The sequence below is a fragment of the Oncorhynchus clarkii genome, chromosome 30 (assembly GCF_045791955.1).
Source record: "Oncorhynchus clarkii lewisi isolate Uvic-CL-2024 chromosome 30, UVic_Ocla_1.0, whole genome shotgun sequence".
NCBI lineage: Eukaryota > Metazoa > Chordata > Actinopteri > Salmoniformes > Salmonidae > Oncorhynchus > Oncorhynchus clarkii.
The window spans coordinates 42,311,850-42,338,786 of record NC_092176.1 but is presented as its reverse complement, the minus strand read 5'-3'; the positions used below and the strand labels follow the sequence as shown (position 1 = coordinate 42,338,786).

General features: G+C 43.2%; 1 protein-coding gene across 1 annotated transcript; it reads left to right on the top strand.

The window, feature by feature from the left end:
• Positions 1–11,952: 11,952 nt before the first annotated feature.
• Positions 11,953–21,404, top strand: LOC139389855 (E3 ubiquitin-protein ligase KCMF1-like). Its single transcript, XM_071136842.1, has 8 exons — positions 11,953–12,135; positions 13,559–13,726; positions 14,060–14,199; positions 14,480–14,581; positions 15,181–15,361; positions 19,940–20,028; positions 20,434–20,666; positions 20,836–21,404. The coding sequence occupies exons 1-8, from the start codon at positions 12,120–12,122 to the stop codon at positions 21,125–21,127; spliced, it is 1,221 nt and encodes a 406-aa protein (XP_070992943.1). The 5' UTR covers positions 11,953–12,119; the 3' UTR covers positions 21,128–21,404.
• Positions 21,405–26,937: the final 5,533 nt, after the last annotated feature.

Below are 26,937 nucleotides of genomic sequence, written 5' to 3'. Positions count from 1 at the left end.
TAGTGATATTCTATTTGTTTCTATTCTACATACACTTGAAAAGGAGACAATCAAAAACATTGACCAAGTTTACATGCACACCAATATCACGTTATTATTCGGGATTGAGTATTCTATTTTTGAGATGACATATAAGTGTAACGGATGTGAAACGGCTAGCTTAGTTAGCGGTGGTTCGCACTAAATAGCGTTTCAATCGGTGACGTCACTTGCTCTGAGACCTTGAAGTAGTGGTTCCCCTTTGCTCTGCAAGCGCCGCGGCTTTTGTGGAGCGATGGGTAACGATGCTTCGTGGGTGACTGTTGTTGATGTGTGCAGAGGGTCCCTGGTTCACGCCCGGGTATGGGCGAGGGGACGGTATAAAGTTATACTGTTACATAAACATACTATCCCGTTTGCAATAACCCGAAAACGATTATGAGAAACCCGGATAAGATGCCTGGCATATGCTGATCTAAAACGGGATACTGTGGCATGTAAACAGTTGATCCCGTTTTACTGTTGTTTTTGCACTGTTGCACTGATGGGTTTATGCAGATTGTACAGATATTGTGACACCAGGTTAAATGGTGTCCCTTGAGAGGCCAAGAACAAGATGTATATCAAGAGAAGTGCAGTGTTATCATAAGGTGACATACAGTGCCTTCGGAAAGTATTCAGACCCCTTGACTCTTTCCACATTTTTGTTATGTTATAGCCTTATTCAAAAATGTATTAAATAGTCCCCCCCCCCCCCCTCATCAATCTACTCTGAATATTCCATAATGACAAAGCAAAAACAAGTTTTTAGAAATGTTAGCAAATTTGGTAAAAATGAAAAACTTAAATATTACATTTGCATAAGTATTCAGACCCTTTACTCAGTACTTTGTTGAAGCACCTTTGACAGTGATTACAGCCTTGAGTCTTCTTGGGTATGACGCTACAAGCTTGGCACACCTGTATTTGGGGAGTTTCTCCCATTCCTCTCTGCAGATCCACTCAAGCTCTGTCAAGTTGGATGGGGAGCGTTACTGCACAGCTATTTCCAGGTCTCTCCAGAGATGTTCGATCGGGTTTAAGTCCGGGCTCTGGCTGGGCCACTCAAGGACATTCCGAGACTTGTCCTGAAGCCACTTCTGCGTTGTCTTGGCTGTGTGCTTAGGGTTGTTGTCCTTTTGGAAGGTGAACCTTCACCCCAGACTGAGGTCCTGAGTGCTCTGGAGCGGGTTTTCATCAAGGATATCTCTGTACTTTGCTTCGTTCATATTTGCCTTGATGTCGCATTCCATGCAGCTGAAAAATAATCTCCACAGCATGATGCTGCCACCATACTTCACCTGGCACTGGGTTGGTTCCAGGTTTCCTCCAGACGTGATGCTTGGCATTCAGGCCAAAGAATTCAATCTTGGTTTCATCAGACCAGAGAATTTTGTTTCTCATGGTCTGAGAGTCTTTAGGTGCCTTTTGGCAAACTCCAAGCAGGCTTTCATGTGCCTTTTACTGAGGAGTGGCTTTCGTCTGGCCTGATTGGTGGAGTGCTGCAGAGATGGTTGTCCTTCTGGAAGGTTCTGCCATCTCCACAGAGGAACTGTGGAGCTCTGTCAGAGTGACCATCGGGTTCATGTTCACCTCCCTGACCATCGGGTTCATGTTCACCTCCCTGACCAAGGCCCTCGATTACTCAGTTTGGCTGGGCGGCCAGCTCTAGGAAGCGTCTTGGTGGTTCCAAACTTCTTCCATTTAAGAATGATGGAGGCCATTGTGTTCTTGGGGACCTTCAATGCTTCAGAAATGTTTTGGTACCCTTCTCCAGATCTGTGCCTCGACACAATCCTGTCTCGGACCTCTACAGACAATTCCTTCGACCTCATCGCTTGGTTTTTGCTCTGACATGCACTGTCAACTGTGGGACCTAATATAGACAGGTGTGTGCTTTTCTGAATGATGTCCAATCAATTGAATTTACCACAGGCGGAGTCCAATCAAGTTGTACAAACATCTCGAGGATGATCAATGGAAGCAGGATGCACGTTATCTACATTTCAAGTCTCATAGCAAAGGGTCTGAATACTTATGTAAATAAGGTAAAATAAGATATTTAATACATTTGCAAACATTCTAAAAACCTGTTTTTCGCTTTGTCCTTATGGGGTATTGTGATGTCATTATGGGGTATTGTGATGTCATTGTGGGGTATTGTGATGTCATTGTGGGGTATTGTGATGTCATTGTGGGGTATTGTGTCTAGATTGCTGAGGATTCTTTTTATTTAATCAATTTTAGAATAAGGCTGTAACGTAACAAAGTGGAAAAAGTCAAGGGGTCTGAATACTTTCCGAAGGCACTGTATGTATACTTGGAATAGGGAGGAGGAATGGAGGGAAGAAGAGAGGCAGAGGAGGTCGAAGAGAGAGAGAGAGAGAGAGAGGGAAGAAGAGGGAGCAGCTTACGTTGGTTAAAATGAAAAAATGATAAATGATAAATGGAAAGTATGTGTTAAAGAAGAATGGTAGAAAGTGTCAGCAGAGTGAGCTGTACGCCGGATCGAAGACAGGAGGAGGAATGGAAGTGAATGAGGGCAAAGTATCGGAGGTGGTAGATGTGGTGAAGTTCTCGGAGACCGAGGCTTGCACCGGGGGTCAGGATAACGATGAGTGTGACAGTGGGAGTGACATCCATTGTGGTTTCAGGGTGGGTGAAAACAGAGTTGGGTGCTGTGGAATCGGTGAGGGTAACTCACAAGTGGTCTTGTGATAATTGTTTGTGTTTCTGCTGGTCAGAGGGAGCAGGCTCTCCGTGTTAAACGAATGGGGACAAGACAGGTAAGGGCTCCATTGAGAAGAGTGATTACTGGGGTAGTGGTAAATGTAAAAGTTGACCAACTGAAAGGGAAGATTCCCGGTGTTTGTGATGCTCGTCGGTTGGTGCGACGCAGACAGGGTGAAACAGAAGAGTCATTGTCTGTCCTTTTGAGTTTTGATTTTGAGTCTTTGCCCGTACAAGCTTTTGTGCCAATTACATTACGTTGTTACAGGTGTCAAGTTTATGATCATAGGGCAAGTGTGAAGGAGGGAGGATCCTAGGTGGGAGAAGTGTGCAGAAGGGCATTGGAGAAAGTAGTGGTATGTGTTAATTGTAGGGGTGCCCATGGAGCTGGGGATCAGAAGTGTCCGGTGTGAGAGAGGCAGGTTGAGGTTTCCGGGGTCGGAGTAGTGTAGAAGGTGTTGTATGCTGAGGCAGTGGAGAAAGTAGAGGAAGATGGGTCAAGGTGGATGGATCCTGAGAGGATCCCTGTGAGTAGTAGATCTGTACCAGTACAGAGGCCAACGAGTGATGTACTGGACCAGTCAAAAGTTTGGACACACCTACTCATTCCAGACACACCTACTCATTCCATTATAGAATAATAGTGAAAACTTCAACTATGAAATGACACGTATGGAATCAGGTAGTAACCAAAAAAAGTTTTAAAACAAATTCAATTATATTTTAGATTCTTCAAAGTTGCCATCCTTTGCCTTGATGACAGCTTTGCACACTCTTGGCACTCTCTCAACCAGCTTTATTCGTAGTTCTGATGTCTTGGTATGTAGAAAATAGTACAACAAAAAAAATGTTTGACTGGTACTGTACATAAAGAATTGGATCAAGTGAATGGTGCACAACGACTGACCCGCATGGTGGCCCACTCCATCTGAAGTGTCCTGTTAGGGTGAAGGAGAAGAATAAGGGCTGAATGTCTCCTATCCGGAGGCGTTGAGAATAAGGCCTGTCCAGAATGTCTCCTATCCGGAGGCGTTGAGAATAAGGGCTGTCCAGAATGTCTCCTATCCGGAGGCGTTGAGAATAAGGGCTGTCCAGAATGTCTCCTATCCGGAGGCGTTGAGAATAAGGCCTGTCCAGAATGTCTCCTATCCGGAGATGTCAAGAATAAGGGCTGTCCAGAATGTCTCCTATCCGGAGGCGTTGAGAATAAGGGCTGTCCAGAATGTCTCCTATCCGGAGGCGTTGAGAATAAGGGCTGTCCAGAATGTCTCCTATCCGGAGGCGTTGAGAATAAGGGCTGTCCAGAATGTCTCCTATCCGGAGGCGTTGAGAATAAGGGCTGTCCAGAATGTCTCCTATCCGGAGGCGTTGAGAATAAGGGCTGTCCAGAATGTCTCCTATCCGGAGGCGTTGAGAATAAGGGCTGTCCAGAATGTCTCCTATCCGGAGGCGTTGAGAATAAAGGCCTGTCCAGAATGTCTCCTATCTGGAGGCGTTGAGAATAAAGGCCTGTCCAGAATGTCTCCTATCTGGAGGCGTTGAGAATAAAGGCCTGTCCAGAATGTCTCCTATCCGGAGGCGTTGAGAATAAGGGCTGTCCAGAATGTCTCCTATCTGGAGGCGTTGAGAATAAAGGCCTGTCCAGAATGTCTCCTATCTGGAGGCGTTGAGAATAAAGGCTGTCCAGAATGTCTCCTATCCGGAGGAGTTGAGAAGAGTGGAAGAAAGGAGTGAAGTTGAAGAAGTAATGGTAGTAGGAGCAGAGACACCACATGATGTTCCTTGTCAACAGAGGGATGCTGACATGTTGCATGTTAACAAGGTGGACTTTGTAGCGTTAACTACAAAGCGTTAACTATTTAGCAGTCTTAGAGCTTGGGGGGTTAGAAGCTATTCAGGGTCCTGTTGGTTCCAGACTTGGTACAGCGTTCTGTGGGGTAGCAGAGAGAACAGTCTGTGAGTTGGCGTTCTGTGTGGTAGCAGAGAGAACAGTCTGTGAGTTGGCGTTCTGTGTGGTAGCAGAGAGAACAGTCTGTGAGTTGGCGTTCTGTGTGGTAGCAGAGAGAACAGTCTGTGAGTTGGCGTTCTGTGTGGTAGCAGAGAGAACAGTCTGTGAGTTGGCGTTCTGTGTGGTAGCAGAGAGAACAGTCTGTGACTTGGGTGGCTGGAGTCTTATGACAATTTTTAGGACCTTCCTCTGACACCGCCTGGTATAGAGGTCCTGGATGGCTGGGAGCTTGGCCCCAGTGATGTACTGGGCCGTACGCACTACCCTCTGTAGGGCCTTCCTCTGACACCGCCTGGTATAGAGGTCCTGGATGGCAGGGAGCTTGGCCCCAGTGATGTACTGGGCCGTACGCACTACCCTCTGTAGCGCCTTGCGGTCAGATGCCAAGCAGTTGCCATACCAAGCGGTGATGCAGACAGTCAAGATGCTCTCAGTGGTGCAGTTTGATTAAACATCTCCTTTGTAAGATAAATGTTTTAAAATGAAACATGTATGGAAACAGGTGATTTAACACTTCTCAGTTAGCAGGCTCAAGCAAGCTAAAACCCACATGGTAGCAAAAACTAACTAGCAGAAATTGTTAACAAATTAGAAATTATTTAAATACACTTTGCTGTAGGCCACTATTTACTAGTTAACAAAATCATGTATGTCATATAAAATATATTCACCCCACCCAGTATTGTAATCAAAACTTACCAGAAAGCATGTAGTCCTTGGCTCAGACAGTGTAGTAGTGTGGGCTCAATAGCATCTCATTAGTGTGCAAGATCTTGAGAATCAGCTGCACATGTGATGGAAGAATGCACTGTGGATACAGAGGGTTGCAATTCCATTGAATTGGGGGTAGTTTAACCAAAATATGCCACAATATCTAGAATTGCCTTATGTGTATCCCACTAAAAAGGTTCACCGTTATCAGCTAACTTTTTTGATGAATTTAAGCAAAATTTCCCAAATTCCTGGCTTCAGTTCCCATGGAAAATTTCCAGGAAAATTATGGAAAATTACAGACAAAGATCTGACTCTTTGCAACCCTAGTATGGAGTAAAGGTGATCTAGAGTTGTTTTCTCTTCTAGTTCCACATGCTGGTAGAAATGAGGTCAAACGGATTTCAGTTTTCCTGTATTTAAGTCCAGTTTATTCTCCAGTGATTGCTCGTTCGCCAATAGAACGGAGGGTAGAGGTGGTTTATCCACTCTCCGACGTAGTCTCGTCAGGTATCCCACACGCCGGCCTCTATAGCACCGTCTCCTCCTCCTTCGAGTGTCGGGGACCTGGTCCATGATAATCAATATGTCTTTCACCTCTGACTCATTGAAGTAGAAGTCCTTGTGGAGGTTAGTGATCGATGTTCTGATGTCCAGAAGTGATTTTCAGTCGTAGGAAATGTACAAGTTAAGATCAGCGCATGGAGAAAATACACACAATTGGTCAGGAGTCTATAAAATAGCCACCATTCTCTCTGGCTCCATTCTCTCAATATCTTTCTAACGTGCTAAGGGTAAGCTTGTGTTAAATAATGTTGTCAGCACTGTTAAGAGTTTTGAATCATCTCTGCATCATCAGAAATGTTGGACACCATGAGTGGACTGCTGACACCTGCTGTTAGAAATAGCCAAACGCCCTTCGACTTTATTGCAGTCTGACTGCTTACAAGGCTACTGCTACTTCTCAGTGTGAGGCCTGTAGGTTTGACTGGAGCCCAGGGCCCCTAAGACTCTGTTTCAGAGGATCAGTTGTCTTTGCCTTGACTGGAAAGAAACTGTCCCCTAATGTACACACACACACACACACACACACACACACACACACACACACACACACACACACACACACACACACACACACACACACACACACACACACACACACACACACACCGTCCTTCAGTGTTTTGGACAACAAGATTTCCAGGGCTGGTAGTACAGTGCCGTAGAAACAGTTTTCCTCCACTTGCAATATGTCCAATGCCACAGTGAGTAGCTTCATGACTGTGCAATATGTCCAATGCCACAGTGAGTAGCTTCATGACTGTGCAATATGTCCAATGCCACAGTGAGTAGCTTCATGACTGTGCAATATGTCCAATGCCACAGTGAGTAGCTTCATGACTGTGCAATATTCCCTTAGGAATTGATAGGCCTACGCTCACTCAGTGATGCAGAGTGTGTTCAACTCAGTAGTGGGAAAACTACTGAGATTTAGACGCTTCTGGCATTTCTCATCTTTCTCACTTAAACAGTTAGCAGTACGTGCATGTGTACATAAACAGGACGTTCGTGCTCAAACTCAGGATGAAACCAATTAGAATCTGGGGTGGGGAACTCTTTTAAATATTGTGGCAACAGAGAGGGAATAATTATTATTGATTTAGATCAATCAATCAAATGTATTTATAATGCCCTTCGTACATCAGCTGATGTCACAAAGTGATGTACAGAAACCCAGCCTAAAACCCCCAAACAGCAAGCAATGCAGGTGTAGAAGCACGGTGGCTAAGGAAAAACTCCTATAAAGGCCAGAACCTAGGAAGAAACCTAGAGAGAAACCAGGCTATTAGGGGTGGACAGTCCTCTTCTGGCTGTGCCGGGTGGAGATTATAACAGAACATGGCCAAGATGTTCAAATGTTCATAGATGACCAGCATGGTCAAATAACAATAATCACAGTAGTTGTCGAGGGTGCAGCAAGTCAGCACCTCGGGAGTAAATGTCAGTTGGCTTTTCATAGCCGATCATTCAGAGTATCTCTACTGCTCCTGCTGTCTCTAGAGAGTTGAAAACAGCAGGTCTGGGACAGGTAGCAAGTCCGGTGAACAGGTCAGGGTTCCATAGCCGCAGGCAGAACAGTTGAAACTGGAGCAGCAGCAGGACCAGGTGGACTGGGGACAGCGAGGAGTCATCAGGCCAGGTAGTCCTGAGGCATCGTTCTAGGGCTAAGGTCCTCCGAGAGAGATGAAAAAGAGAGCGAGAATTAGAGAGAGCATACTTAAATTCATACAGGACACCGGATAAGATAGGAGAAATACTCCAGATAAAAGAGACCAAACACAACGTAAAACAAAACACATCGTCGATGAACAACAGCTCAGCTACAAGGTCCTCAATCAACCCTAAACTGTCCGAGCGGCACCAGAACATTCCAATTGTAATGAGTTCTGCAAATTGTTCCAGCAGCGAGGCACATTAAAACTAACAGCGGATTTACCTAAATTGGTGGAGGTCCGAGGAACCTGAAGCGTTAATGAGGATCAGCCAACCTTTTGGTACAGGATGTAGTGATGAGTATTAAAACTGTCACCTGTGATAAAGCGAAGGGCGCTACGGTAGATGGTAAATTGTGTTAATGTAACGGATGTGAAACGGCTAGCTTAGTTAGCGGTGCGCGCTAAATAGCGTTTCAATCGGTGACGTCACTTGCTCTGAGACCTTGAAGTAGTGGTTCCCCTTGCTCTGCAAGGGCCACGGCTTTTGTGGAGCGATGGGTAACGATGCTTCGAGGGGTGACTGTTGTTGATGTGTGCAGAGGGTCCCTGGTTCGCGCCCGGGTATGGGCGAGGGGACGGTCTAAAGTTATACTGTTACATTAACATAGTCAATTGACTGTACGATCTGCTTCCCGCTGTTTAGGGAGTGGCAAGATCTATTTCTAAAAAAGAAGCCCACTTTAAATCGTAGCGTTTTAACTAGCTCATCAGTTACGTTTAAAAAAAAATAAACGTTAAATCCTCGTCAATCCAAAAGCCCAGATACTTAGAGGTGGGAACCCGATTGATGGGAGAACCATTCAACGAATAAATATGTAGTCCATCCGAAACCTTTTTTTGCGAGATTTAGAGAACAACATATATTTTGTTTTGCCCACATTAAGAATGTTTTAAACCAACCAGTACCCAATTGTCATACTTGAGTAAAAGTAAAGATACTTTAATAGAAAAGGACTCCAGTCAAATACTACTTGAGTAAAAGTCAAAAGTATAAATCAAAAGTAAAAGCAAAAGTATAAATCATTTCAAATTCCTCATATTAAACAAACCAGACGGCGCCATTTCCTTGTTTTTATTTATTTACGGAGAGCCAGGTGCGCAATCCAACACGCAGACATAATTTACAAACAAAGCATTTGTGTTTAGTGAGTCTGCCAGATCAAGAGGCAGTAGGGATGACCAGGGATGTTCTCTTGATAAATGTGTGAATTGAACCATTTTACTGTCCTGCTAACTGTTCAAAATGTAACAAGTAGTTTTGGGTGTCAGGGAAAATGTATGGGACTAAAACTTATGTAATTTTCTTTAGGAATGTAGTGAAGTAAAAGTTGTCAAAACTATAAATAGTAAAGTACACATACCCCCAAAAACTACATAAGTGGTACTTTTAAAGTATTTTTTACTTAAGTAATTTACACCACTGAAACCAAACAGGGCTTTTTGTAAGGCAACAAAGTACGATTTCAGCTCTAACACCTGGTCTACATTTGGGTCAATGACATACATACTAATAGTGTCTACATACACATCAATATCACATGTTTTAACAGATAGACCAATATTATATTTATATACATAGTAAAGAGAACAGGTCCCAGTACAGACCCCTGCGGTACACATTTTGTAATACCCAGGAAACTAGACTGAACACCATCAGAAATCACACATTGAGTCCTGTCTGACAGATAATTCTCAAACCATTTGCAAGAAACCTGATCCAGGCCTATTTTAGTCAACCTTTGAATGAAAGTGTGGAGATTGTTATGGTCAATCGTATCAAAGGCCTTGGCCAGGTGCACCAAGAGACAGGATTTCTGTTGGACCAGTAGCCCATCTGGTCTACTTCTATCTGCCTCGCTCGATGACTACAAGTCTTCATGTCACCCCCCTTAGTGACTGTCTGCCCTTGCTTCCCTTTGTTGTTGATTTCAAATCTGTAAAAACAGCCAGCTTTCTAGCAATGTTGGCCAGTGACTAAAAATCTCAATGTAATTAATTTTACATTCAGGCTGTAACACAAAAAAAATAAAAATGTGGGGGAAAAAAATCAGGGGGTGTGAATACTTTCTGAAGGTATGTTTCGTTTCTTTTCTTTCCAGAACCACAGTTATCAGTACTGGATGGGATTTTAGAATGGTCAATTAAACCCCCATAACCGACTCATCCTTGTTCTGACCGGACATTCTGTCGTGGTTCCTACCCGCCTTAAGCCAGCACCTAAGGTTTCTTATTATTACTATCATTCATGGTCATTTGATTCTCTTCCACCCAACCCTATTTTTCACTCATGTCTACGTACATAGTTTAATCTGGCAGACTACTAACAGTTATTTTCTCCTTAATAGCACTTTTAATGTGGTTAAAAACAATAGAAATGTATCAAAAGTTCAACTATAGCGCACTCTAGTGGCCAACAAAAGAAACTACAACGTCCTCACTGTATAACAAGAAGCTGTATTGGAATGGAGTTTAAACAAATTCAGAGATCGATCAGGTAAATATGTATGTTCCTGTGAGGGTACTTGTAGTGTAGAATTGGTACATGGCACATGCAGCAAGACACAGAGATGATGTAGGATAACAAATAACACAATTTGACAGTTGACAGGCAACACAAGAGCCAGGAGGACACACAGTATAAAGTTCTTAATCAATCAATCATCCAAAAAGCTATTTAAAATATATATATATATATATATATATTTTTTTTTTTTAAATAGCTTTTTGGATGATTGATTGATTAAGAACTTTATACTGTGTGTCCTCCTGGCTCTTGTGTTGCCTGTATATATATATATATATATATTTCACCTTTATTTAACCAGGTAAGCTAGTTCGATATAGCGAGATACAGCTAGATACAGTCAGATGTAGTCATACTTACCTTGTTTAGCCAGAAGAGGATTCCTCTGTGAGCCTGGTTCCTTTTAAGGTTTCTTCAGTTTTTTCCTGGACCGCTGTGGTTCTTGCTTGCTCTCTGTGGTCGGGGTTGGGTTACTTTAAAACACGGAGACAACAATCCCGGAAATGATAAAAGATAAAGACACAAACAAATGGTTAATTAACCTACATCTTAGGTTTCAAGTATCTACCTGCCTTGATGTGTATCTGATGGGCGACACCGCAGTTTTCCTCTTGTTAGGCTATATGTCCTTCACTGACAGTCACTCAATTAGCCCATGTCAGTTAACGTCTTTTTAAAGATTGGTCAATTTAATCTAGTTTGTCTAGCCAGCTGTCTAAATGTGTAGTAATCACGTGATTTGTTAGTCACTTTCACTCAGATATCATATTAAAGAGATTCTCGGGTCGTTTTTTAAAATACTTTTTTAGCCAGTAGTTCTGAAAGTTGTACTCAGGAGCCAAAAGTGGTCCCCGAAAATGGTGCACTACATCACAATATGTGCACCACGTTATTGCTTTCTTTCTCGCTCTGCTGCGTGTGCATTGCTAGCTGTCACTCAAATGGCAAAGGTCTAAAGCTTGTGTATGAACTACACATTGACACACCCAGCCCAAAGCGGGAGGTTTCAAAAACACTTAGATGTCGCCAAAGTTCCAGAGCAAAATGGGTAGAATTGCCGGGAATTTGCTGTAAAATTGCAACAAACAAAAGTTCTGTAAAGCAAACGTATTTGTTTGCCCTTTGTTAATAAAAATGTGTGTAGCGGCCAATTGTATAGCTAATAGGCTATGTGTTTGTAGATCGACTGAGGTGAATGAACCTACAGCAACCAATGAGATAATGGCTGGGGTAATTTTTGCTTTGTTTTTGCTGTTCTCCAAATAGCATTTTAGAGTTTTGAAATGTTATAGAAATGCATTAAATGATCTTCAACTTTCTGGATCTCACTAAAACTGATGGGGACAGTCAGTTTTGTACACTGCTGCTGCTATCTATGCATAGTCACTTCACCCCTGCCTACTTGTACAAATTACCTAGACTAACCTGTACCCCCGCACATTGACCCGGTAACCCCTGTATATAGCCTCGTTATTGATATTTTGTGTTACATTTTATTATTATTTTGTTTATTTGGTAAATATTGTTTAACCTCTTCTTGAACTGCACCGTTGGTTAAGGGCTCGTAAGTAAGCTTTTCACGGTAAAATCTAAGTTACACTTGTTTTAAATAAAGTTTGATTTGAGTAGCGGTATGTGGACAACAGTGCTCTCTGGCGTTTCTCCGGCGCATTGGACGGTGACACAGCAAGCAGGCGGCGGAGAAGACACTGTCACTGTGCCAAACCGGATCCTTCATGAGGAAGAGGCCAGGGACATCCAGCCCCGGCTTCTATTCTCCAGCCGATATTAAATTGCGTGGTTCAAGCCAGAGTGAGCCCGTAAGGGGGGCTGTGTTAATGTCCATAGGATGTCCCGTCATGAAGGTAAGAAGTTTAATAACCCACACAGAAAGACAAAGTGCTCGACAAGAGACCGCAGCGAAACGATTGCTGGCTAACTAACGTTACATGAAGGTCTTCGTGTATTTTGTAATGAACGCTGTATTAGAATGGCTGCCGCTATACATTTACCCACTTTATCTAGTTCCTGTGCTTTATTTTGTATATTGTTATAGCTAAAACACTTAAACGTATCTTGGTAACTTACTAACCTTAGTTGGGGCGCAATGGCACTGCCCAAGAAAACAGTTCCTATTTTCCAGACTTAATTAAACTAATTCGTACGGTAGTTAACCTAGTTGGATAGCATCTAGGTTGCTAAACTAGATAGCTAAACTCTCCAGTTACCTAGTTATCTTTTTATTTTATTTTTATAACCTGTCGTGAGTTAACTACTAGCGAGCTAGTTTTACTAGGTTTACGGCAACAAAAGGAGGGGAAAAAACAACATTTTATACATGGAAATGTATTCATTATCGTGTCTTGTCAAAACATCACCTTTGGAAAAAGTGTCCTGGCTAGTTTTTATTCTTGTTTTCTTTGCACTGTCATCAAAGTAGCCTTTTGGACGAGGCCTTGTAACCGAGGCCTTCATCAGTAGCTAGTTAGCGCTTTAGATATTTAGCATGGGGTTGTTCTTTAATTTATTTTTTAAATATCCACCAAAACATACATTTAAAAAAAAAAAAAGAGTTAGCTAGTGAGAACCCGCTTCTGAACCGGCTAGTTATACAAACTATAGGTAGTTAACTATGTTGACCAAGCTGTGTTGAGTCTCTGTGCAGAGTTAGCTTTAGCGTAGCATTTTATATAGCACGACTGTTGTAGTCTAAATCAGCTGCATGCCCTCAAACGTCGGTGGTCCGCATAGATGGCTTTCTAGATGGGTAAATCATTTACACATGTTATTTTAAAATTAATGCCAGTCTTAAATAACAAAAGGGCCATCAGTTCTGCACAGAGCCAGTCGTGCAATTGCCTGCCTTTAAAAAAAAATAAAAAAATTCGGTGAGATAGCTGTCCATGCTGGGTCAATGCATTTACACATATTTTACATTCATGTCAGTCTTTCATCGTCTTAAATAACACCGGCTATCAATTCTGCACCAGAGTTGCAGCTATATTGGCCAATGCAGTTCAGCATCTTTTTTTGTTGGATTAGTCACATGGACACTGGAAATGTGAACCTGCTGTGTTTGTGTAGCTAATAGGCTAGTTCATGTTATAAGTGTAATGCCAATGTGTTGGTTGTGTATTATAGCTAGCTAAATGCTGCAACGTGTTGTCTTTGTTGCTGTGTGTTTGACCAACACCCCTATCCGTGTGGTCTATTCTAATACTCTGTGTTGTGGGGTCATAGGACAGGGTATTGGTCAAAATGGTCCGTCTGTGAATTGTCTTTCCCCAGGTGTGAGCTGCGATGCGTGTTTGAAGGGTAACTTCCGGGGGCGGCGGTACAAGTGTTTAATTTGCTACGACTACGACCTGTGTGCGTCGTGCTACGAGGGCGGAGCCACGACCACCAGGCACACAACAGAACACGCCATGCAGTGCATACTAACCAGGGTCGACTTCGGTAAGTACATAGCTATTAACCAGACGGGAGACGTAAAAGACAAACACCACAACTAAACACCCTGAAAACGGATTGTCTTTCGGTCAGATAGCGCGTTGATTCTGCCTGCACTGATTCTGTCCTTCCAGACCCATGTATTATGGAGGAGAGGCCTTCTGTTGAGCAGTTCCTGCTTTCACTTGTCCTTACTGTCTAACCCTGCCCCCCCCCACTCCTGTCTGTCTTACTATAGACTTATATTATGGAGGAGAGGCCTTCTGTTAAGCAGTTCCTGCTTTCACTTGTCCTTACTGTCTAACCCTGTCCCCCCCACTCCTGTCTGTCTTACTATAGACCTATATTATGGAGGAGAGGCCTTGTCAGTGGAGCAGCCACAGGCCTTTACCTGTCCCTACTGTGGCAGGATGGGCTACACGGAGACCTCCCTTCAGGAGCACGTTGCTGCAGAGCACACAGAGACCTCCTCAGAGGTGGTAAGTCTAACCACTGCTTTTCTTGGACCCGGGCATGGAAACGCAAGTCTTTAGGCCAAGCACCAGTGTAAATCTCTGCAGTGGGAAAGAGACCAGTGCTTCCTCTAGATTGTTTTCCAGACAGGAGGGAGGGGCAAAAAAATGTCCCCAAATCAACATCCAGCAGCCATGTTCAGTAAAATGAACAACCCCCCCCCCCAAAAAAAAAAACAGTGTGTTGAAATGCATTAGATGTGGAGCATGCTCAGATGGGCTTGTGTCCTCTCCTTCTCCTCTGCAGATCTGTCCCATATGTGCTTCGCTGCCCGGCGGGGACCCTAATCACGTGACTGACGACTTCGCTGCTCATCTCACACTTGAACACAGAGCCCCCAGAGACTTGATATCCTTTACCCTTCTGAACCTGGTTCCTCTTGGTGATTTTTTTTTTTTTCTTCTCCCCTTTCAACTGTGCTTTCGTTTCTGCTTTGGAATCTAGACTGTCTAACTGCAATGCATTCTGGTTTAAAAGGGGCGATATAAAATAAAATGTGATTGATTGGTCTACTACTGTCTGCTCTGCAGTCCACTCAGGCTAACCCTAACTCAGAAACTTGATATCCTTTTTACAGGCAAACAGAATACTACTCTACTTTACTCTTACAATGTAATGCTCCAATTGTGGGGCTTTCCACTGAAGGCCTACTATGTAACATGGAAAACCTCCACAGGGAAACAACAACATGTCAGTGTAAAGCTCATCAAGAACCACAGGACCATTCGCTGGTCACCACTGGGTACTGCAACAAACTCTGTCTCTGTGTGTGTCTCTGTGTGTGTCTCTGTGTGTGTGTCTGTGTGTGTCTCTGTGTGTGTTGCTGTCTGTCTGATGTGTGTTGCAGTTTAGCCTCTTGTGAGTGTGTTTTTAGTTCTGGGCATAGAGAGACTGTGTGTGTGTATTTCATGACGTGTCCATGATGTTCCTTGACGGTGTTGCTCCACGATGAGTCGAGCGGGGTGCGGCACGTGCGTAGGATGTTCCACCCGGGTCGGGGTCTAGGGGGGCCGAGGGCCCGTCGATCCAACATGCACTTCACCTCCTCAACCTCCGGGGGGAGCTCTACCACACAGACCTCTACACAGAGCTCCAACTACAACAGGGAGGCCATGGATCCTATAGCTGGTAGGACACACACACAGAGCTCTGACTACATTATAGAGAGAGAGACACAGCAGATTTGTCAAGAGAACATGCATGGTGTAACCCACCCACCCAAGACCCTTGTAGACCAGTCTAGACAGTAACACACCCACCCAAGACCCTTGTAGACCAGTCTAGACGGTAACGCACCCACCCAAGACCCTTGTAGACCAGTCTAGACGGTAACACACCCACCCACCCAAGACCCTTGTAGACCAGTCTAGACGGTAACACACCCACCCACCCAAGACCCTTGTAGACCAGTCTAGACGGTAACGCACCCACCCACCCAAGACCCTTGTAGACCAGTCTAGACGGTAACACACCCACCCAAGACCCTTGTAGACCAGTCTAGACGGTAACGCACCCACCCAAGACCCTTGTAGACCAGTCTAGACGGTAACACACCCACCCACCCAAGACCCTTGTAGACCAGTCTAGACGGTAACACACCCACCCACCCAAGACCCTTGTAGACCAGTCTAGACGGTAACACAAGTTATCCTGATTGGTTCAATGCCTGATGTGTTTTTTTTAATGACTGAAAAATGTACATCCTGTTGTGTACATACAGGGCCTCTTTATGACAGCGCCTTCAGAATGTATTCACACCCCTTGACTGTTTCTACCTGTTGTGTTACAGCCTGAATTTAAAATGGATTAAATGGAGATTTTGTGTCACTAGTCAGGTTTCCAGCCAAACCTTTTATGCGTGTGAAGTACATGCCGGATAAAAGATATCACGACAGGATGGAAACGGCTACACTGAACAAAAATATAAAACACAATATTAAAAGTGTTGGTCCCATGAAATGAAATAAAATATCCCAGAAATATTCCATACGCACAAAAACAAATTTGTTTGCATTCCTGTTAATGAGCATTTCTCATTTGCCAAGATAATCCATCCACCTGACAGGTGTGGCATATCAAAAAGCTGATTAAACCGCATGATCATTACACAGGTGCACCTTGTGCTGGGGACAATTAAAGGACACAAAAATATGCAGTTTTGTCATATAACACAATGTCACAGATGTCTGAAGTTTTGAGTGTGCAATTGGCATGCTGACTGCAAGAATGTCCAACAGAGCTGTTGCCAGAGAATTTAATGTTAATTTCTCTACCATAAGCCGCCTCCAATTGTGTTTGAGAATTTGGTAGTACGTCCAACGGGCAACCATGTGTAACCACTCCAGCCTAGGACCTCAACATCCGGCTTCTTCTTCGTCTGAGACCAGCCACCCGGACAACTGATGAAACTGGGTTTGCACAATCGAAGAATTTCTGCACAAACTGTCAGAAACCATCTGCGTGCTCGTCGTCCTCACCAGGGTCTTGACCTGACTGCAGTTTGGGGTCGTAACCGACTTCAGTGGGCAAATGCTCACGTTCGATGGCCACTGGCACGCTGGGGTAGTGTGCTCTTCATGGAAATGAATCCCGGTTTCAACTACCGGGCAGACAACGTGTATGGTGTTGTGTGGGCGAGTGGTTTGTTGATGTCAAAGTTGTGAACAGAGTGCCCGTGGTGGGGTTATGATATGGGCAGGCATAAGCTATGGACAACGAACACAATTGGATTTTATCAATTACAATTTGAATGCACAGAGATACCGTGAGGAGATCCTGAGGCCCATTGTCGTGCCATTCATCCGCCTCCATCACCTCATGTTTCAGCATGATAATGCACGGTCCCATGTCGCAAGGGTCTGTACACAATTCCTGGAATCTGAAAATGTCCCAGTTCTTCCGTGGCCTGCATACTCACTCACCAGATATGTCACCCGTTGAGCATGTTTGGGATGCTCTGGATCAACGTTTACGGCAGCGTGTTCCAGTTCCCGCCAATATCCAGCTAAATCAAATCAAATGTATTTATATAGCCCTTCGTACATCAGCTGATATCTCAAAGTGCTGTACAGAAACCCAGCCTAAAACCCCAAACAGCAAGCAATGCAGGTGTAGAAGCACGGTGGCTAGGAAAAACTCCCTAGAAAGGCCAAAACCTAGGAAGAAACCTAGAGAGGAACCAGGCTATGTGGGGTGGCCAGTCCTCTTCTAGCTGTGCCGGGTGGAGATTATAACAGAACAAGCTACTAAGCACATCCATTGAAGAGGAGTGGGACAACATTCCACAGGCCACAATCAACAGCCTGATCAACTCTATGTGAAGGAGATGTGTCACGCTGCATAAGGCAAATGGTCACACCAGATACTGACTGGTTTTCTGATCCAGACCCCTACATTATTATTATACCAGCAGATGCATATCTGTACTCCTAGTGAACTCTAACTCAATTAAAATCTTTGAAATTGTTGAATGTTGTGTTTTTTAAAAACAGACTTGCTGATTCACATGAAAATATGTCACCATTTGGATTGAAACCTAGCTACTGACCATTACCTCATGTCAGTAGAATTGTGTTTTTAAAAATGTTTACAAATTGATTTAAAGCTGATTTAAAGCTGAAATGTCTTCTAAGTACTTAACCCCTTTATTGCAAGCCAAAATATACTGAACAAAAAAATATATAAACGCGACATGAAACAATTTAAGATTTTACTGCGTTACACTTCATAGAAGGAAATCAGCCAATTGAACTAAATTCATAAGCCTTAATCTATGGATTTCACATGACTGGACAGGGGCGCAGCCGTGGGTGGGCATAGGCCCACCCATTTGGAGTCCAGGTCCAGCTGATCAGAATGAGCTTTTTACCCCACAAAATGGCGATATTACAGACAGAAATACTTCTTAGTTTACCACCCTCAGACGATCCCGCAAGAACCTGGATGTGGAGGTCCTGGGTTGATGTGGTTGTGAGGCTGGTTGGATTTACTGCCAAATTCTCTAAAATGACGTTGGAGGCGGCTTCTGTTAGGGAAATTAACGTTCTCTGGCAACAGTTCTGTTGGACATTCCTGCAGTCAGCATGCCAATTGCACACTCCCTCAACTTGACTTCTGTGGCGGCGTGGGACAAAACTGCGCATTTTAGTGGCCTTTTATTGTCGCCAGCACAATGTCATGCCGTTTAATCAGCTTCTTGATATGCCACACCTGTGAAGTGGATGGATTATCTAGGCAAAGAAGAAATGCTCACAAACAGGGATGTGAAGAAAGTTGTGTACAATATTTGAAAAATATTTTATTAAAAGCTCATGTAAAATGGGGCCAACACTAAATATGGGTACTTACTGAACGTTTTATATTGTTGATCAGTGTAAGTTAAGGAGTAAAAAATGTGCTTCACAAGTTGCATGGACTCACTGTGTGTGACAGTGGGTAACATGATTTTTAAATGACTACCCCACACACAATTATCTCTAAGATCCCTCAGTCGAGCAGTGAATTGAAGCACAAAGACCAGGGATGTTTTCCAATGCTTCACAAAGAAGGGAACCTATTGGTAGATGGGTAAAATAAAATAAGCAGACATTGAGTATCCCATTAAAGCACGGTGTAGTTATTTAATTACACTTTGGAGTATCAATGCACACAGTCACTACAAAGATACAGGCATCCTTCCTAACTTAGTTGCCGGAGAGGAAGGAAACTGTTCAGAGATTTCACCATGAGGCCAGTGGTGACTTTTTAAAACAGAGTGTAATGGCTGTGATGGGAGAGAACTGAGGATGGATCAACAACATTGTAGTTACTCTACAATACTAACCTAAATTACAGTGTGAAAAGAAGGAAGCCTGTTTGCATTAAGGCACAAAAGTAAAACTGCAAAAAAATGTGGCAAAGAAATTAACGTTATGTCCTGAATACAAAGCATTATGTTTGGGGCAAACACATCACTGAGTACCACTCTTCATATTATCAAGGATGGTGATGGCTGCATCATGTTATGGGTATGCTTGTCATCGGCTAGGACTAGGGATTTTTTGGAGATAAAAAAATAAACGGAGAGTACCACCTTGCCCGAGAGAGATTTACATGGTTATCAAAATGTCACGCCAAGGTACGGTGTATATACACGAGAAACAGCCCTTTTAAGTGTCTCTAAAATCAGCTATGGGGAAAAATGAATGGTGGAAAAACAATTGGAACCATTTCCCTGTTTGACCGCTAGGTTATATGGGTATTATGACACCTGCACTGTGGGTCTCAATAGAGCTAAGCACAGGCTAAATCCTAGAGGAAAAAATGGTTCAGTCTGCTTTCCAGACACTGGGAGACAAATTCACTCTTCCGCAGGACAAGAGCCTAAAAACACAAGGCCAAATATACATGAGTTGGTTACCCAGACGACATGGAATGTTCCTGAGTGGCCTAGTTACAGGTAATCCCACTTTGTAACACAACAACAACAAAAGGACAAAGTCCAGGGGTGTGAATATTTTTCTGAAGGCAGTGTAGATGCATCACTAACTTCATTCTTCTAGTCCTGTTGATAGTACCATTTTATACATGCTGTGTACGTGACAAACATGGATTTGATATGATTGACTCCTGTTCGGAAACACCATATCTCTCACGGTCTGGTTAGGGCTGAATTACTTTTGTGACCCCCCCCCCCCCCCCCACAACTCAATCTCTCTCCCCACACAGAGCTTCTCTCCCAGTTGTCGGGGGTGCGTAGGTCGGCGGGCGGACAGCTGAGTTCAGGTCCTTCAGCATCCCAGCTACAGCAGCTCCAGGTAGGTAGTCCATAGGTTAGAGGGGAGAGCCGGCGGTTAGAGGAGAGAGCCGGCGGTTAGAGGAGAGAGCCGGAGGTTAGAGGAGAGAGCCGGAGGTTAGAGGAGAGAGCCGGAGGTTAGAGGAGAGAGCCGGAGGTTAGAGGAGAGAGCCGGAGGAGAGAGCCGGCAACCAGAGGTTAGAGGACAGCCAGTAACCAGCGGTTTGAATCTCGTCCCCCCTCCTTTAGCTGGTGTCAGTATCCTAGAATCTGTAATGCAAGTATGCCCTTAAAGCAAAGTACTGAACTCATATCTTACTTCTCCTGAACCCTCCTACTTCTCCTGAACCCTCCTACTTCTCCTGAACCCTCCTACTTATCTTCATGTTTCTTCTCCTCTTCTCTCCTGCTCCTCTTCCTCCTCTAGATGCAGCTCCAGTTGGAGCGGCAACAAACCCAGGCTGCCAGACAGCAATTGGAGACGGCCCGGAGTGCCACGCAACGCAGCAGCCGTACCTCCACCAACGCAGGGCTGAATGCCAATCCAAGCCCAGGGCATCACAACGCCAACCCCAGTTCCAACTCTACCAGCCCCAACCCAGGGCATCACGAGTTCACCACACACACTCAGCACAGCAACTCCCAGTTCCTCCTCAACAGGTTAACTACTGTGTGCTACACTTCGATTTAACCTTCTTTTTTTTTGTGTGTGGTTATTCTAGTTTAGGTAATATCAGTTGAACAAGAGACTTGTTCTGAGGCTGTCTGCTACATGTAGGACAATGGATTGTATTTGTAATGGAGTGCCATCTCTTTCTCACTCCTCCAGACTGAGTGAGCCGAGGTTGTCGGAGGCGGAGCGTCAGCTGAGTGAGGGCCAGTGGGCGGATCGCTCTCTCTTCGTCACGGAGCTCCTCCTCTCCACCCTGCTGGCCGATCCCGACCACAGCGAAGATGACGATCTCCATGACTACCACGACGCCGTGATCCGAGGTTCTGACGCGTTCAGTGATTTCGGCACCTTCGGAGACATGGGCTGCGTGGAGGTCATGACCTTGGACGTGGCGTTGGAGAACCTCAACCTCCGAGAACAAAAGGAGCAGCGACCCCCGCCTCTTTGATGACGTCACTGCTGGGTGCCGCCGTCACTACAACGTTTAAACCACCAACTGCCGTTACCGACCGTCGCTTGGCAACTGAAAGAAATAAGATTGCAGCTCTTTTCTTGGCTTCGGTTATTATTCATTTTGTTTTGTTTTCTTTGGCTGGGTGATGTCAACTCACTTGTCACCCCTCCCTCCCTCGACCCCACCCCACGTTGTGTACATGAAAGTCGGAAGCAAGTGAACGTGAGAGACCGAGAGAATGAACTATATATAAATCTATATATAAATAAATCTATGAAAAGAAAGCCGATAATCAATTCCGCATGAAGCTGTGTGTTTGACCCTAACAGGTCAAGGTAGGATAGGTAGGCATTTTGATAATTGATTATCATAAACGAGTGCACAGACACACTGAGAGGAGGAGGAGGAGGCGGCAGGCGGACAGACTTCCCAGCAGGCTAAGCTGTTCTTTGTTTATGGTTAGGAACAATAAAACCGGGCTTGGCTGATTTTTACCACAACAAACGTTGGTATGTTGAGATTCTTCACCCTTAACTGTCAGAGACGTCTTCCATTAAGCACCCTATTAAAATGGAGTTTTGGGTATCGCAGAGATGAAACTGATCTCTTTTGGTCCTATGATAAGCGTTTGTGTCTGTGGGTACTTTCCTATCCTGTCATCTATATGGGGTGTTCCAATTCTACACTAATTATTATTTTCCTTAAGACTGTTTTGATTGGTTTTAATCCATGTTTTAGCTCCTCCCCCATACCCAGGATGACATCACTTTATGGGGCCATGTTGCCTTGCTTTGTGCCAACTGAACTGTGTCCCCTTTTGAATTTCACATCGAGAGAAGCTGTGTACAGTTTGCATATGCACTACATAAAGAGATCGTAGACATGGGAAGGCCAATGGACAATCGCATGACGACTAACCTGATTCTATTCTCTCTCCTGACAGTTTCCTTTGTTGTTTGTTTTTTGCTGGACTGATAGGCCTTTTCTCAATTGGATTTGCTCAACTCTTGCGTCCTCCCTCTTCCATCATCCTCTGGCCTCCTTTTGAAAAAGGTCAAAGGTAATCGAGGAGAGGGGAAAGTGGATGAAAATGCGCCTGTATAAAATGACTCCTCCAATCACGCGTCATCAGGCAAATTACGTTTACAGGGTGGAATCCCAAAATAAAATGTATAAACTGATAACTAAGAAAGCTAGTTGTGCAAAACATTTTATAGATAAAAAGGATAAGTAGAATATAGTTTTAAATGTTTGCATGCTTTTCTTCTTCGATGAAAACAGTAGCTGATTCGAAGGGGGGGGGGGGGATTTCAAAACTTCCACGAAGGATTCAGGGTAGGATACACTTTTGCGTCCTTGCCAAAAGGAGCCTATTGAGGGGAGGACCGTCTTCCGTTAACGAATTGACACTCTTCCACCACTTATCGGTTTCCGGGTCACGGAGGAGAGAGAATGAAGGACATCCTTAACAAATGCAATGTACTGTCTGATGATATGGTTTGGGTGTTTGGGAAAAGGTCAAAAGACAGGGTCACCTGTTCAACCTGGAGGAGAACAATAAAATTGTTTTGGATGTAAAAAAATAATAACCACACCGATCTTGCTGTGAATGTCTCAAGACTCAACTTAATGCGCCGACCTCCCTGTCACTGCTCTGATGACCAGTAGCTGGCTTACATTGTTGGAGGTGCAACAGGCAGACAGAGATGACCAGCGGGTAACCATCTATCTATCCATACATATAACTATAAACCTGACCCAGCAGGTAACCATCTATCTATAAACCTAACCCAGCAGGTAACCATCTATCTATACATCTATATAACTATAAACCTAACCCAGCAGGTAACCATCTATCTATAAACCTAACCCAGCAGGTAACCATCTATCTATAAACCTAACCCAGCAGGTAACCATCTATATAACTATAAACCTAACCCAGCAGGTAACCATCTATCTATAAACCTAACCCAGCGGGTAACCATCTATCTATAAACCTAACCCAGCGGGTAACCATCTATCTATAAACCTAACCCAGCAGGTAACCATCTATCTATAAACCTGACCCAGCGGGTAACCATCTATCTATCCAACTATATAACTATAAACCTAACCCAGCGGGTAACCATCTATCTATCCATCTATATAACTATAAACCTGACCCAGCAGGTAACCATCTATCTATAAACCTAACCCAGCAGGTAACCATCTATCTAACTATAAACCTAACCAAGTGGGTAACCATCTATATAACTATAAACCTAACCCAGCGGGTAACCATCTAACTATAAACCTAACCCAGCAGGTAACCATCTATACAACTATGAACCTAACCCAGCAGGTAACCATCTATATAACTATAAACCTAACCCAGCGGGTAACCATCTATCTATAAACCTAACCCAGTAGGTAACCACCTATCCATACCATCTATAACCCTAACCCAGCAGGTAACCATCTATATAACTATAAACCTAACCCAGCGGGTAACCATCTATCTATAAACCTAACCCAGCAGGTGACCATCTATCTATAAACCTAACCCAGCAGGTAACCATCTATCTATAAACCTAACCCAGTAGGTAACCACCTATCCATACCATCTATAACCCTAACCCAGCAGGTAACCATCTATATAACTATAAACCTAACCCAGCGGGTAACCATCTATCTATAAACCTAACCCAGCAGGTGACCATCTATCTATAAACCTAACCCAGCAGGTAACCATCTATCTATAAACCTAACCCAGCAGGTGACCATCTATCTATAAACCTAACCCAGCAGGTAACCATCTATCTATAAACCTAACCCAGCAGGTAACCATCTATCTATAAACCTAACCCAGCGGGTAACCATCTATCTATCCAACTATATAACTATAAACCTAACCCAGCAGGTAAACATCTATATAACTATAAACCTAACCCAGCGGGTAACCATCTATCTATCCATCTATATAACTATAAACCTAAACCAGCAGGTAACCATCTATCCATAAACCTAACCCAGCAGGTAACCATCTATCTATAAACCTAACCCAGCAGGTAACCATCTATCTATAAACCTAACCCAGCAGGTAACCATCTATCTATAAACCTAACCCAGCAGGTAACCATCTATCTATAAACCTAACCCAGCAGGTAAACATCTATATAACTATAAACCTGACCCAGCAGGTAAACATCTATATAACTATAAACCTAACCCAGCGGGTAACCATCTATCTATCCATCTATATAACTATAAACCTAAACCAGCAGGTAACCATCTATCCATAAACCTAACCCAGCAGGTAACCATCTATCTATAAACCTAACCCAGCAGGTAACCATCTATCTATAAACCTAACCCAGCAGGTGACCATCTATCTATAAACCTAACCCAGCAGGTAACCATCTATCTATAAATCTAACCCAGCAGGTAACCATCTATCTATACACCTAACCCAGTAGGTAACCACCTATCCATACCATCTATAACCCTAACCCAGCAGGTAACCATCTAACTATAAACCTAACCCAGTAGGTAACCATCTATCTATAACACTAACCCAGCAGGTAACCATCTATCTAACTATAACCCTAACCCAGCAGGTAACCATCTATCTATAAACCTAACCCAGCAGGTAACCATCTATCTAACTATAACCCTAACCCAGCAGGTAACCATCTATCTATAAACCTAACTCAGCAGGTAACCATCTATCTATAAACCTAACCCAGCAGGTAACCATCTATCTATAAACCTAACCCAGCATTTAACCATCTAACTATAAACCTAGGCCTTTTTCAATTGACTTCTAGAAACTTTAAATGAACCTTGTGGATTTTAACTGGAGACTTGTACAACTAGACAAATGGAATCCTCCGCACAGTTTTTGGGACCAAATACATTTATGCCAACAGTGGACAATTTCCAGCAAAAGCTGGAGAATCCAACGTGTGCGCATTGAAGATTTTTTTCTTTCTTTCACAATCTCAATTTGAAGCTCTAAAGAAAAGGGAATTAATATTAGTTGGGATCTAATACTGCTTTTTTGATCCCAGCCTGACAAACAATTGTTTGTGACTTGCACTGGGCCTCTATTAGGATTGAATCATTTCCCAGTATTTTACAAAATGATCCATCCCGAGAATAAATCACCTTTCTCTCCGGTATTTATCGCCAAAAACCAGAAGCGTAATTCAAAAGCATTATAAAACATATAAATAGAACTATGTCTGGATTTGAAAAGAGATTTAATCGAACATTCATGTCTGATTAGCCATACATTAAATATATTTTATGACCCCTTACTTTAAAGACATTTTAAGAGCCAAACCCCCCAAAATAAAAACATATATTGTGCGGTCATCCAACAGGATAGGCTATATGATATGGGCAGGGTTGGGGAGTAGCGGATGACTAAAGGATTACAAAATCGGTAACCGTGATGTGTTACCTTACCAGCAAAAATATTGTAATCAGATTAAAAACTAGATGATTACTTAGAGAATTACTTTTAAATTCATTAAGGATGTTTGCGGGAAAATTTTTTGTTAACACTTCTCTGTTTTCTCAATGACATTCAAATCAGCATTGAAAAAAGGCGCAAATTTCAGTTTGTTCCACCTGAGAGAGTCTGACCACAAGTCAGAGACCACTATGATGTCAGAGACCACTATGATGTCAGAGACCACTATGATGTCAGAGACCGCTATGATATCAGAGACCGCTATGATGTCAGAGACCACTATGATGTCGGAGACCACTATGATGTCAGAGACCACTATGATGATACACCAAACGTGTTTGATGGATTGTGGGAAAAGAGCAGGAATAGTATTTTCTAGGCTACAGTCCAAGCTATGTCTTCCAATGGTACAACTGCTGTCGGCATCCAAACATTCTCCAACTTGAATAAACGTTTGGAGGTAAGGTTGATGACATCAGTGGTGTAGTCTACGGCGATACGGATATCACTTATTCATTAATATTTACATAGCACATTGATGTGAATCACACTGCTGCTCTCTCATGTCGCTATTTGTGCCTTACGGATTGTGGTTGTTGTGGATGGCTGTTCACAAATCTAAATGTGTATTTGAACCCAATAATGGTTTAATTCAAAAAGTTTAAGCTGGCTGTCAATCTAATTCATGTTGATAAAATATCCATAGGCCTAATCGTTAATTGATTTATTTAACCTTTATTTAACTAAATGACACATCCTCAAATTTGTACACTTTTGATAAGACTTATAGGGGCAATCTATAGTTGCTACATGCATTTTTGGACTTATAAATTATATATTTATATCCATTGATTCTTGAGGAATATATAAATGCCTCATGAGTTTAGATCAACTAATGCACTCCATGAGAACCCAAAATATCAGCTTGTTTTTCTCCAATGTTTAAACATTGTAAATGTAAACAAACACTGTATATCCTTATAACATGGTTACAACTATCATGTTGATATCATGGATGGTCAGTCCTGTATATCCTCATAACATGGTTACAACTGTCATGTTGATATCATGGATGGTCAGTCCTGTATATCCTCATAACATGGTTAAGACTGTCATGTTGATATCATGGATGGTCAGTCCTGTATATCCTCATAACATGGTTACAACTATCATGTTGAAATCATGGATGGTCAGTCCTGTATATCCTCATAACATGGTTACAACTATCATGTTGATATCATGGATGGTCAGTCCTGACATCCATAGTTCTGTCTATTAATCTGAGAATGGTTACATTTCTCCAGGCCAAAACCTCATCTTTTTACCAAAACAGGCGAGGAGGGCGTTT